General features: G+C 33.6%; 1 protein-coding gene across 1 annotated transcript; it reads left to right on the top strand.

Moving 5' to 3' along the window:
* Positions 1–3,933: 3,933 nt before the first annotated feature.
* Positions 3,934–10,129, top strand: LOC144561537 (long chain base biosynthesis protein 2d). Its single transcript, XM_078310506.1, has 12 exons — positions 3,934–4,421; positions 4,880–4,945; positions 5,294–5,382; positions 5,734–5,879; positions 6,506–6,630; positions 6,739–6,832; positions 7,649–7,812; positions 8,209–8,370; positions 8,813–8,939; positions 9,028–9,194; positions 9,273–9,380; positions 9,801–10,129. The coding sequence occupies exons 1-12, from the start codon at positions 4,296–4,298 to the stop codon at positions 9,894–9,896; spliced, it is 1,470 nt and encodes a 489-aa protein (XP_078166632.1). The 5' UTR covers positions 3,934–4,295; the 3' UTR covers positions 9,897–10,129.
* Positions 10,130–14,739: the final 4,610 nt, after the last annotated feature.

Raw genomic sequence — 14,739 nt, 5'->3', positions numbered from 1 at the left:
TCTAGTGTTCAATATATATACATAAAAAAAAATATTAATAATTTCATGTACACATTTTTGTTCTCTAACCGTGTAGTATTTAGTGTTGCAAGCAGAAAAATTACTATTTTGTGATTTTTTAAACAGAAAATAGACAAGAACAGATACAAAATATCCAACAATAAAGAGAAGAACAGATGCCAAAATTATTGTTCCAATTGAGACAACCTCCCTAACATTTTTTTTAATTTTCTATTTGTAAAAAATATTTCAACGAAAAATATAATAATATATATAAGATTAAAAAATTAAAAAATTTAAAAATTGTACCTCAATCTAAATTTTTTTCCCCCAAAATATTACACCTACTTCTATAATTTATTATAAATAAATTACAAATATATACTTAATATTCAAAATAATTATAAAATTATGTCTCAATATTTTACCTACCTATTAAAAATCTTGATTCAGTCTGAAATGAAATGTCTTGCATTTTTTTTCTCTTGGCAAAAGTAAACTGTAAAACACGTCAATTCAATATGCATAGTGGATAGAGTAGCAAAAAATTACCTCAAAAAATTACCTCATCAGTAACTTGCATTTTTTTATCCCAAAATATTACCTCATCAGTCAATTCCATAAAACAAGTCAATTAAAAAAATCAAGTTTTACCTTCCAAATCAATAATTGGCTTGATAGAGTAGCAAACTGCCCCTATCACAGGCGGTTCACTATGCATAGTGGACCGCCCCATGGTCAGGCAGTCTGCTATGAATAGTGAACCGCCCCCATGTCCAGCGGTCTGAGTACTTTTAAAAAAAAAATCAGAACGATAGTTAGATTGGTAAAAACTATTTTTTTAGGGTTTTAATAAAAATGACCGCAACACTTGTCTTGAGAACTGATTTTTTTTTTCTTTTTGAGAATGAAGAATTATTTTTTTCAATACTAAAAATACACACTCAACTATTTTCAATACTACAAAATACAATAAATCCATCATTCTCTATTGATTTTCCAGCTTTAACTTTTTCTGAGATAAAAAGATAGAAGTCTAGTCATTAAATTTCTAATTAATGTGTATAAAAGATTTTTCATTTAATTAAGTTTCAAACTTGCAATTTTTCATAATCTCTCACACAAATAATATCATTCTCTACTAGATCAAAAATTGATTATTCTATCGATTTATCAGCTTATTTTTTTTTTTTAGTAAACAATAAGGATCTAGTCCTCATTTCAATTCATCATCTTATTTGTCTTTATATGGTACGTTTTGTTTCCTTTCCTTTGAAAATCAACATTATCTTGAATAATATAAGACGCATATTAAAAATTGAATCTGATTTGTGCTAGTGGCCGTACTAATTTCAGAACTGTTTGAAATTAAATTATTTTATCTTTTTAAATATATAGACACATACTATTGTTTGCATGTTCAGGAGTGAAGTCAAAAAATAAAATAGAGTCGGCATTTCTTTTTCAAAATAGCACATAGTTGTATAATCATTTAAAGGAGGAATTTCATGTATACCCTTCAAAAACTTAAATTACATATTTTTCGCTCTAAATTTATAATATCATATTTATACTTCAAAATTTCAAAAACTCACAAATTTTAAATTTACCCAATTAATTGTCTTTTATATTAAAACTTATTTTAAATTTACATAGTACACATTTTATTATTTATAAAAAAAAAGTAGTCTGTTTAAGTTGTGAAAGCAAGTTCGCTCTTTGGGAGAGCCAGCCGCCACCCCCGGTGAATAAATCCGGTCATCGGAGTGTGACGGTGGTCGGAAGAGCCGATCTGGTCGTGGAATAAATTAAGGTATTAGAGTGATTATGAGTGTATATAAGTAGGATTAGAAGAGTAGATCTAAGCTAAAAAGTAGATCTAAGAATTTAGATGGTGATTAGAGTAATTTAGAGGATTTCGTGAGAATAAAGAAGTAGAATTAGGAATTAGAGTCGCTTGACTCGTTGTAAATACGTTTTTTATCAATCGAATTGTTAGGAATTATAGTCGCTTGACTCGTTGTAAATACGTTTTTTTATCAATTGAATTGTTAATTAGTAGGCATTAAAGCCTCTAACTTTCAAAAAAGTTGTGAAAGCAAATAGTTCATTTTCTTACTTGTGAACGTACAAATAATCATATTTCTAAATGTCACTGTGTATGTGTCACAAGTAGAGAAATAATATTTTGACATTGAAACCGATCAGTTGGAAGACAATACATTTTTCTTACACAATCTATATAATTTTATTTTTAAATAAAGGATAAATGGGGTACTTTATATATTTAAAATGAATTTTAATTGAAAAGACAATAAATTAGGAAAATTTGTATGTTTTTGAAATTTAGAAGGGTAAATATGAAATTATAATTTCAACAAAAATTAGAGGTACACATGAAATTTTCCCTTATTTTAAATACAAACATATATTTATCCTTTTTTTCTTAAAAAAACCGATAAACGAAGCAAAATTGAGCACATGTCAATGAGCGTCAAATAGGAATTAATTAATTCCATAGTGCGTCTTGTTTTACTGGGTCTTCTTTTTTATTCAATAACAGGTCAAGTAAGCAAAATGGTCTACCGGGACTAACTTGAATTGTATGTCAAACAAAATTAACAAGAACGCAGTTACGCAGATCAGTATTGACTCAAATATTTGTTTAGATCATGTGAATATTTTAACTTATATTGTCTATGAAAGTATGCGAAATTCATTATATAATAAACAATCGTTGAATTTCATAAATCCTTGTTCACATGCATATTTCAAATTATTGGGGCAGATTCTCTTGTGTCATTTAACAAAAATTCCCTTGAAATCTCCGGCTAGTTGGATTTGACCCTTATACTATTTGTGTATACTCTCTGGATCTCTTGCATATACTTTTTTTTTTTTGAGTAAATCAACAAGAGAATTATTTATGAATATTTCAAAGTGAAAAACTTTTAACTCCATCTTTATCTCAAAAATAAAATAAAATAAACAATAGTTCGGATGAATAAGAGAAAATTTTCTTATTAGTTGGACGATGCTAGTTCTTTTTTTGGTGTCATTGGTTGTATTATTTTCGGAATCTCACATTCCATATAGAATCAAATCATGAATTTAGATTTCTCATGTTCTGAAAACCAGATCAAATTGGAATTTATGATATGTTTTTAGCACATAATTGACTTATTTAAATTAAAAAAAAGAAAAAAAAAACAGTTTAAATGTGAGATTTGAATTCCACCTTCCACCTGCACACTAAAATACTCTTTAACTATTTTGCTACTCAAATGTTTTATTCAGATATGAAGAATAAATTACAAGTGGTAGAAAAGTAAAAGAAACTATAGATATGCTAATTTTAATCTATTCAAATTGAATCATGTTGATCCTTGATCTATACAAATGATGTTCGACCGAATCATGCATTTATTTTTTCTAATCTGTTACTAAAGGGTTGGGTTAGATCCGCTTGCATTTTATTATTGAAGATCGTCAATTCGATTCTTAAAAATCCAACCTGTTAATGTTCTTATTAATTCTTATTATAGCTAACCCTCTTATTCCTGTTAATGTTCTTATTGATTCTTATTTCTTAAATTCGGACAAAAAATGTCGATTTGACAATAAAAAAGTTTTGTGGGCTAATGTGCAAAAGAGTAAAGTTTACCGGGACTACTACGTCGGAGCGTCGGACTCGGAGAAATCAAATTTGTGTAGCGTCAACAAATTTAATAAATCAATTGACACAAGGAAATAAACAAAACCAGTACGTAGATCCACTGAGTCTTGATCCTCTGAGATAATACACTGTTTAAGTTTCAATCTGGACCAATCCGACCAAACTTGTAATACACGGTACTTTCAAGATTCGTGTTTGTATATGCAGAACGGATCTGATTCACAATAAAAAATGAGGTACCTTACTACCGCGTTTCTCTGGTCAATGTTCAAGCCCATCACCACTGGGAAATTTTTGGTTGCTCCTGGTCTATCATTCGATGCTCACAAGTCTGAAATACGAGTGATGGGTTTTCTTTAATTTACTGCTACACATCAGCTAAATAAGAAATTTTGTTTGGCTCAAAAATTTGTCTTTGTACCGGAGCCACTTCCTCTTTCTCTCTCCTGCGAACGCCATTGACGACCGAGGAATCTAAGAGGAGAAAATCCTCGCTTCCAATGTACCTTTAAAAGCCATTTCGCTCCATCCCTTCTCGGCAACACTTAACACTTTCAAAGATCTCGTTAAAAGAGGAGAGAAGGTGTGAAACAACTTCAAAACTTTGAAAATCGAGAAAATGGTGAGGCTACCTTATCTTACCGCTTTGACTACGCTGCTCAGTTACGGAATCCTCTTCGTTTTTGGTCAGCTGAGAGATCTCTTTCGAAAGCTCCTTGATTCGTCTAAATCCAACAATCTTCAGGTTCAATTTTCTTTCTGTTGTGACCCTACCTTTTTTATTCGATTAGTTATCATTACCTGTACCTATGCTGAATCATCTATTGATTCTCCGTTTTACTAGAATTTAGAACAAATTATCTAAGAGCGAATTCATTTAAAGTATATAGAGCTATAATTCGTAAAATACCCAAAACTCATGTTTACACTTCAATACGAACTTGCTTTTGTGGTATCACCACGTTTTTTGCGTAATTTATGTAGGGTTTCTTCATTTGGTGACGCAAAACAAACAGTAGAGATCCATGTCCCAAATAATGTAATAGAGAGGAGTATTTTGTGGGCATTAGTGGTTATGATAGAAAATGCTTTATGTTTGTGCTAGATGCATCAACTCATTTGTTGATGTTACCTTGCCTATACACAATATCTTTATATCTTTGCAAACTAGATGTATCAACTAGCTTTTTACTTGTGACACAGGGTTATGCACCAATATGTTTAGGACTAGAAGATTTCTACACAAGACGTCTCTATCTCCGAATTCAGGTGGGGCTTTTATTACAATCTAGGCTTGTTGTTATTAATTTCTAATTTTGTTTTATATACTGGTTTCCTGTTGAAGTTGCTATTCCGAAAACTGTACCACTTTTTGCTCCGGAATTGTGGAGTTAGTGACAAGTGAATAGTATTAAAAATAGTGCCCCTATCCTTTCATAATGGTAGAACTGTGCTAATCTGCTGCTGTTGGTATATGTACCTTCATTTAATTCTTACATAATCAAAAACCTCATATGCAAATGCTTCAGAGTTGTATAATTTTACCAAATATGTTGGGCCACTACACAAATTCATCACTGATATAGTAATGGAATTAACGGAGTGATGACATGACAGGACTGCTTTGGGAGGCCGATTTCCAGCGCGCCTGATGCCTGGTTTGATGTGGTTGAACGCTACTCCAACGACAATAACAAGACTCTCCAGTTAGTATGCTTGCACATATTTTTTTATTATACTTTGGTGTGTAAATCCAGAACATGAAACTGTCTGATGTACCCCCTTAAAACTGAAATGTTGGGAGTATATTCATCTCCTTTATACTGCCATGGCAGTCCTTTTTCAATGAGAGACAAAGAGGTCCACTTTGGACAACTGTGAGAAAATTGGAAAAATAAGATTAGGCATAGATTCTAGTTGTCACACAAAGCAGTGGTATATTTTTTCTTGTTTTGTAGGGTGTAGGATATTTCTTATTTGCCTCTAGTTAGATCCTTTCTTTTTTGTGCTCTTTTGTGGTTAATCCTTACATTATGATTTTTTTTTAATGAAAACAGGCGTACTGAAAAGACATCCAAGTGCCTGAATCTGGGTTCATACAATTACCTTGGATTTGCCGCAGCAGATGAATACTGCACTCCTCGTGTCATCGAGACTCTTAAAGAATACTCGGTTAGCACATGCAGTGTTAGAGTTGATGGAGGTACAATTTATCAATCTAATGCAGTTGACTTCTGAAAAAATATACAAGGGTACTGATTTGGTATCGTTAGTTCAAATTTCAGCTTGTTTTTAGGTTCCCCAAAGTTCTGCAATTAAACTGAAGTTATGCCTCAGTCAGACGAATAAGCTATAGTCAGTCAAACCTGATCTATTAAGCCGAAAATAATAGCATCTTAGCCTCATTTAATACTCATATTTCTAATTTAGATGAAACTAATTACCACTCTCCAGTAAGCATCAGGTTACTATAAATTGTGCCTTTAAATCAAAATACATCGTGATATTGTATTTTACATAGATGCACAGTTAACTAGCTACCAACTACACTTTTACCATGCCTGTTTAACCTGAACCACTTTGTCCTCCTTTTGTTTGGCTCCAATTAACCCGAAAACTCTCATGCATATAAGCATTAGTAATTTTGAACACCACTGGCCTTATTTATTTTTAAATATTAATATGTTGACTGAATTAGGGTTTACCTTAGCCCCTATTATGTAGTTAAACAGAATGCAAGTAGATACAGCGAAAAGTTGATCAAACTGATGTTAAGTACTGAATTTTTTAGTATCTTACACGAGTTTAACTCTGGATTGAATTATTAAGGTACAACTAAATTGCACAATGAGCTGGAGGAGTTGGTTGCGAGATTTGTAGGGAAACCAGCAGCTATTCTCTTTGGCATGGGTTATGTCACAAATTCTGCCATTATTCCGGCTCTGGTTAGCAAGGTTTGTACAGTAATTTGTATCCTGATTTTGAAGATAAAGATGCAAGCAGAAAATAATGGTACAGTAAACTTAGTCACAATTGATGATCTTAATTTATGATAAATGCAGGGAAGTCTTATTATTAGTGACTCCTTGAACCATAATTCAATTGTTAATGGTGCAAGGGGATCTGGCGCAACAGTTCGGGTTTTCCAACATAACAGTAAGTATTTTATATGACAATACTTCTTGGTAACAATAATAGCTTGTACTTGGTTTAATAACTCATAAAATGGAACTCCGATTAAGGTAGATGATACACCTCACTACAGATAGGACCTGTTTTCATAAATGAAACACCCATCTTTGACAAAGCAAACACAAGAACCAACTGAACAATCTTACCACCTATGATCTATACCCTAAAACAAGCTGCCATTATGTCTCAGTAAAAACCTTCATCAACTTGGCAAACCTTTAACATACCTTCCTCAAGGGAGGTGTTCCAGTCTCAATAATGAAAAACCAACCCTCTTTGACACAGAATATTCCTACCTGCAATGACCCAAGTTAGTACCACTATGAAAAGAATATAGTGACTGCTTTTTTTAACACTTAAGCCACAGCCCACCATTTGTCTGATTTTCCCCTTTCCTCAAGCCTGCATAACACCCAGTCCTGCCTCTCTGGTTCTTTTCAGTTGAGCAGTACTCGTACTCAAGCATGTCTCCCTCCATGTTCTTATCAGTACCAGTAGCTCCTACGTCAAATATCTGCATAGTAATGCCTTCAAAACCAGCTGACACTATAGAATTGGTCAATTGCATCCATGATAATCTTAATCCAGCAGTCTGAAAATGAATTAGTGATCTAAAATATGCAGCCAGTGATCTTCCTGATTTAGGAGTATTAGACTTAAAAGCATACTATATTCCTCTCTAACCAATGGGACACATTTGTTTAACAAAAAGTACCTGCTGTTTTGTACTTTTGTTTCTTTGCAAATTGGACCTCTAATTTTACAAAAAATATTTTACAGGCCCATCACATTTGGAAGACTTGTTGAGAGAGCAGATTGCACATGGGCAGCCACGAACACACAGGCCCTGGAAGAAAATAGTTGTAATAATAGAGGGCATTTATAGTATGGAAGGGGAACTTTGCAACTTACCGGAGATAATTGCTGTTTGCAAGAAATATAAGGTTCAATTTTTTGAGAAATTACTCCAACTATCTCTTTCTTCTTTTCATTTTAGTAGTGTGCTTGGTCTGCCAGAGGTCCTGTGAAGCTTTTACTTGTATTGTGTGGGTACCCACCAAAATAAATAAGTGAGCTTGATTGTGTTTTGGTACTGGATACAGCACAGGTCAGGTCCAATACCAGCACCATATATATCAAGTTAAGAAATGGGCATATGAATGAATTTGGAAGACAGTATATTAGATAAAAGAATTGTATCAGTTCAATAAACTATATAGTATACTAGATCAGAAGTATTGCTGAGTCAGAAGGAAGAAAAAGGTATATGGGGTCTGTTTTAAGATGTCTAATTTGGCATACATATCATTTCTCTCAACTGTTTTTCTAATGGTTAATAGGTTTATACATACTTGGATGAGGCGCATAGCATTGGAGCTGTAGGGAAAACAGGCAAAGGTGTTTGTGAGCTACTAGGTGTGGACCCCACTGATGTTGACATCATGATGGGCACCTTCACCAAGTCTTTTGGCTCCTGTGGAGGCTATATTGCTGCATCAAAAGTAAGTACTGTACTACACATTAGTCTCAACTCTGAAGTACTATAAAATTTTCAATGGTCAGTATATCACTTGGAATTATCGGAGTGAAATTGCAACATATAAATAATTTCAAAGATCACTTATTTTATTTTCATGGAGGTTGGTATTGCGGTGTCCCAGCCTGGTAATTGTAGGTACTGGTGACTGTTGCTTGGTGCAGAGCCTGTACCAGTCAGCTCAATCGGAACAAACCTTGATTGGTTTCTAGATTTGCTTTATATTTATCTGTTGCTTTGGTTTTATTGACTGTTATGGGTGTATTTTGGTGTGGATGATCATGTGATGTCTGCAGTTAGGCTGGAATAATAACAATTATTAATTTATTGTATTAACAAAAAACATAAACTGAATGGTGGTCATTAAATTAATTTTGGTTGTCTTTTTTTAATTTTATTTATTATAGGAAATAATCCAACACCTGAAGCGGACATGCCCTGCACATCTGTATGCAACTTCCATGTCACCGCCTGCTGTTCAGCAAGTCATCTCTGCTCTTCAAGTAATCCTTGGTGAAGACGGCACCAACCGAGGTATGTATTCCCCTTACCAAAGTTTGTACTTTTCAAAATTCAAATTAGTATCATACTGTTATCTGATATGGAACTGAAATTCTAACAGGGGCAAAGAAGCTGGCACAGATAAGGGAGAACAGCAACTTCTTCAGGTCGGAGTTACAGAAGATGGGGTTTGAGGTGCTGGGGGACAACGACTCCCCTGTCATGCCCATCATGCTCTACAACCCTGCCAAGATCCCTGCCTTCTCCCGTGAATGCCTCAACCAAAATGTACACTACACACCATCTCTCTCTCTCTCTAAATGCTAAAATATGATATGCTTCTAATGTTCTTAAAATACATTATAGGTTGCGGTTGTGACTGTTGCATTCCCTGCCACACCATTGCTTCTGGCAAGGGCCCGCATATGCATATCTGCTGCACATACTCGTGAGGACCTCATCAAGGGATTGGAGGTATCTTTTTATTTTTTTTCCCTATTTCAGATGTGGATCAGTTATCTCATTGATGGGGTTGTCTTGGTATATGTTAGTTTTCCAAGTACCAGACTACTAGTGAACAGTTTTCATTTTTTTAGTTTAATATAATTATTTTTTAATAAAATTATTATGCAATTTTTCCCAGTACTAGATTTGACTGGTATGGTGATTAGTGTCTGATAAGTCCTATATCCAAGCAGAAAAACTCAACAGTGTCAGGGTTGGGATATAGTTGGGAACATTACCTTCTCCTGGTGGAACTAGCGTTGGACAATCAAGCATGCCCTCAATAAATGAAAATAAATATTTTCAGCACATGGTTTTATTATTCAAGTTGTTAAGTTTTGATCTCAACATTTCTGATTAATGTGGGTACTTCTGAAAAATACTTTGCAGGTCATAAGCAAAGTTGGTGATCTTGTGGGAATCAAGTACTTCCCTGTTGAGCCTCTCAAGCCTCAGAAAGTCAGAGAACTGAAGAAACTTGAGTAAAATAAAACAGGATAGGAACTGAAGTTATTGTCTTGGGATGATGTCATCAGTTTATTTCAAGTTCTCTCATTTTTTTTTGCCATTTTGTTCATTATATTATATTCTTACAATGGCTGCTTTGCCCATAATATGTATAGCTGTGTACTGTACCTAGTAATGTAAACTCTGTTTAAAGCCTTGATGCGTTGTTTATGTTTGCTCTTTTTGGTTCAAACTGGGCATTGCACACTCAATTTACCGGCCAGTTTTTTGGCACCATATTGACACAAATATAACCAAAGTATCAACTTTTCACTAGATTTTGGAGTTTATTTTGCTTGTTTCTGATTTAACTACAGATTCATCATCTTTAATATTTTCATGATTTTCAATCGAAAGCTGACTAATTGTTGTTGATGCTGCTATATGCTGTCCGATCATCTGATCATATGATCATATCAGATGGCCTGATATGTAGACCTCTCCCGAACAAGAATTGGCTAACTACCAGAACATTCAGAAACAAAGGAATAGAGTATATGAAAATTAAAAATGAAAAAAAAAATATAAATGTTGGAAGGAAAACAATTGTACAAAGCATTTTGCATTCATGGAAGGATGCAACAAGAGAGCATCCAAATGACTGGTCAATATACAGGTCAAGTACAAGCACAATCCATGATCAAATGCAAATATAGACATAGGCATCTTGAGTTTTGGTTCTTTTTAGAAAATAAAGCAGTGGTGGAATCTCATCAGTACTGTGCATGCAGGGCTAGCATCTGCTGTGAAATGTGCAGCATAATGCATGCCGGATGCCCTGTGTAGTGTGTACTTGGAAATCCACAATCATCACTTGCAGACACTTCAATTTCCAACTCTCGTTTCAGAATTTGGAATCTGGTGCTTCTCTCTCTAGTCTTTTTTTGTTTGTCTTTCCATTGACAGTCAAAATAGAGCTAATTCTAAGTTTGGGTGAAACAAGGAATAGAGTAAGAATAGAGCTAATCTCAAGTTTGAGAATAATAGCTAATTTAACTTTTGGTTAAATTAGTAAAATAGTGAGCTAATTCATATAAAACAAACAAAAAATAGTGAGTTAGTACTATTTATGCTCCATTCAAACATCAAATAGTTCAAAAGAATAGTGTTATTTTTGCTCCATTCAAACATCAAATAGTTCAAAAGAATAGTGTTATTTTTGCTCCATCCAAACGCACCCTATAGCCTATATCCTCAAAGATATATCATTATCATTAATTGTTATATTAACAATATAATAAGTACTAGTATTACTTCAAAGTGTTTTTATTTATATAACCATAGTCTATAAATGAAAAACACTTTGAAGTAAATAAGTTCCGTTTACATGTACAATTTATAAAAAATAATTATCTGCAGCATCGGAACTGATTTGATGTTACAAAGTACAATATTAATTTATTTTTAAATGCTACAGATAAAAAAAAATTCGGTGCATGCACACGTGAAATCCTAGCTTTACTTTAAGAAATATGATATAAGAACAAAGGGGCTAAATCATAATGAAACAGGTACTCTTCATTTTATTTTATTTTTTGCCTTTAGAATCTATGAAACAAATAGTCGACACAATCACCCAAACTTTGAAATTTAAGCATTTAGTATCAGTGGTTTGTGCTCATTGTCTCCGAACTTCACACCACGGCATCACAGACCCAGAGAGGGAAAGAGTCTAGACAAATCAAGGAAAACAACAAAAGCGATGTGCAGCGCTGAAACAAAAGATGCCCATTAGTGGTTAATGCTCATTGCTCAGTGAGATGCATGTCTTTCCGTTGTTAGTACTCACTTGATTGTTTTTTTTTTTTTTTTTTTTTAACATGACTTCCTTCTTTTTGCCATTTTTTTTATTAACATGACTTTCCTTTTTGCAAACTTCATCTGTACCCTGGTAACTATTTGATATTTTAGCTTCGCTAAAAAAAAAGAACTGTATAACAATGAAAATTATTATATAAAACATGAGGAGGGTTCAAATGCACTCAAATTTTTGTACACCCAAATACACCCTATCTTTCAAATTCTTTTTCTCCGTTTTCAAAGTCCGAATAGTCAATCCGAACCGTTAGATGCGATCTATATATTAAGATGTGCTTGGAGACCAAATTTTACATTTTTTTGAATTTTTTTTACTATTTATTAAGCCACTTTAAAAATCGCTGATTTTACATTTTCTGGACCATTGGATCAGTAATTTTCAAAGTGGCTTAATAAATAGTAAAAAAATTCCAAAAAAATGTAAAATTTGGTCTCCAAGCACATCTTAATATGTATATCGCATCTAACGGTTCGGATTGACTATTCGGACTTTGAAAACGGAGAAAAAGGATAGGGTGCATTTGGGTGCACAAAAATTTGAATGCATTTGAACCCTCCTCATAAAACATAGTGGTGTTCGTACTCCGTATAGTAAATATGCTTGTTTTGATGTGAATGAATTTCAAGACTTAGAACTCTATTTTGTTGTACTATTATTAAAATTAGAACTGTTAAATGGATGGACCTACTCCGTTCTAACAAAGGAATCATTCATACGTAAATTGGATTCTTTTTTAATATTTAGAAAATAACAAATTACTTTCTTAGCAAACATATTGATTGTTTTTTTTTCCTCTAAAAATAGAAAGGACCAAACCAAAGTTTCAGTGCAGGAATGAGTTGATCGAAATTTTGGTTTGATCTCTCCCTTTTCATACCAACATATATACTACGGATTATACATGATTTCTAAAATTGAGTGGACCAAATCAAATATTCAGTCACCTCCGTATCCGTATTTCAAAAACTGAATGGACCGACCAAATATTTTGTCACCTCTCATATTCGGGTTTCAAAGCCAGGGTGAACTAAAGTATCGGTCACCTCATATCAAAGGAGAGAGACCAAACTAAAATTTTGATCACCTCATGCCTGGACCAAAATATTGGTTCGGTCCTTACTGATCTTGGAAGGAAAGAAAAATAATCAATATTTTTTAATTTTCTGAAAATAAAAATTTTGTAAATTGGAGGTCAAGCATTTCCTCTTTACTTTTGAAAGAGAAACAGAGACGCATTAACTGGAGTATATATTGCAAGGGGGTCCAACGGATCTTTCTATGGGATTAATCATATGTTATTGTCAGTTGTTCTGACCATCAACAGTCTTGTCATGCAATATTGTTTTTCTTTTGTTTATTTTAGAGTATTTTGGCCATGAGTAGTGTAATGGGTCAAAATCAGAGCTAATAATATTTATAACTCTAATTGTCTACTCTACAATTGATTCACAATCGTATAAATCTATCGTATATTATAGATCTGGGTGTCGATACACAGGGATAGTGTATTAAGAGATCTAATCACTAATCAAGTCTAGGTTATCGGTTCTTTAGGTTGTTTTGGTTGTTTGATTGTTTAGTTGTTTGGTTGTAATATTCAGTTACAACAATGCAATATGTTTGATTAGAAGATAAGCTTCTAAGGCTCATACATTCTATCATTCATACTCTTTTAATCTAGTTTATGGTCAAATGAGCAATTGCATGCGGCTTTGTCACTGTCCACATGCTATTGCGCAAACCTATCAATTATGGTTTCTACTCCAATCAAAATTGCATGCGGTTTGATCAGGACCATGTGCAACCTGTACTGGTATCAAGTGCAATATGAGAATTGCTAATTATGTTCTAGTGCTAATCACAGGTACGCTATAGCACCCAAATTGAGAAGGACTACTAAGGGAATGATACCCTAGTCTCACCCTAATCAATCGCTTAAAAATTAATGATAAGTCTCAATTACCAAGACTAGAAGGATTTAAGTTCAGAGTTACGTCATTCATTTATACCTTCCGTAGTTGAAATAATCGAGATTACCCCACTATTAGTTTATAGAATGCGACATTCGTCTGCAGATCTATATTCCAATATATCTTTAACTGAGGTTGGATCACAAGGGATCAACATGTACGTCTATTTTTCTCATTGAATCTAAGATAATTGTACCATATTTCTATCGGTCAATCCTATTTACGCCTACCATGGAGTGTACATCTCCATGGTGTCGAGGTTAAATGCACCAAGTTAGGTAGTAATATAAAGAATAAATCATAGAAAGAATTCAGATCAAACACAAATAATAAATATAAATAAACCTCTAGATTAAACTCATAAGAATTTAAGATTACACGTCTTCATCCTAGAAAAGGGTTGCTTAGTCGCTCATGGTGGGTTCAATAACAAAAGATACAAGAGACATGAATAAAAACAACAAAAGAGAGAAATAGAAGGGGTACGCCTAGATGGTCTCTTCTCTCATGCACACCATCTTCAATTCCTGCACCTCCTTTCTCTTATAATAGAGACTATGCTATTCTACTTGTCTATCCTATTGATAGGGGTGAAATAAGTCGTTATTTTCTCTATTACTTAGTCTAAAATATTGTCATTTATCGAGTTACAATTGCTTATTTTCTAAAGAATCAGATTTCTTTTTGTTATTTTACTTGATCTGAGAGAATTGCAGATTTCCGATGATATTCAAGCTAAAACAAGCATAAAATGAAGCAATTATGACACTCAGCCTCAGCCGTACGGATGCCCTCATTAGCATGCTATCTAGAGCAGCCGCCGTAGGAAATTATGCCCTCCGTGTGGTTTAACCCCAAACCGCATATGCAACCCGGCCATCCACACGCAAAAACTGCTAGAACAACAGTTATAGATATAACTTCCCAATCAAGGTCTATATAAGCATGTGGATGCCCAGGAAAACACAACTCTCGAATCTCTGAAGCCATAAAGACATATTTACACCAGAGAGCACTTACAATTAGGGTTTTC

Source organism: Carex rostrata, chromosome 11 (assembly GCF_964058835.1).
Source record: "Carex rostrata chromosome 11, lpCarRost1.2, whole genome shotgun sequence".
NCBI lineage: Eukaryota > Viridiplantae > Streptophyta > Magnoliopsida > Poales > Cyperaceae > Carex > Carex rostrata.
The sequence above is the reverse complement of the archived record's forward strand: the minus strand, read 5'-3'. Positions and strand labels throughout refer to the sequence as shown.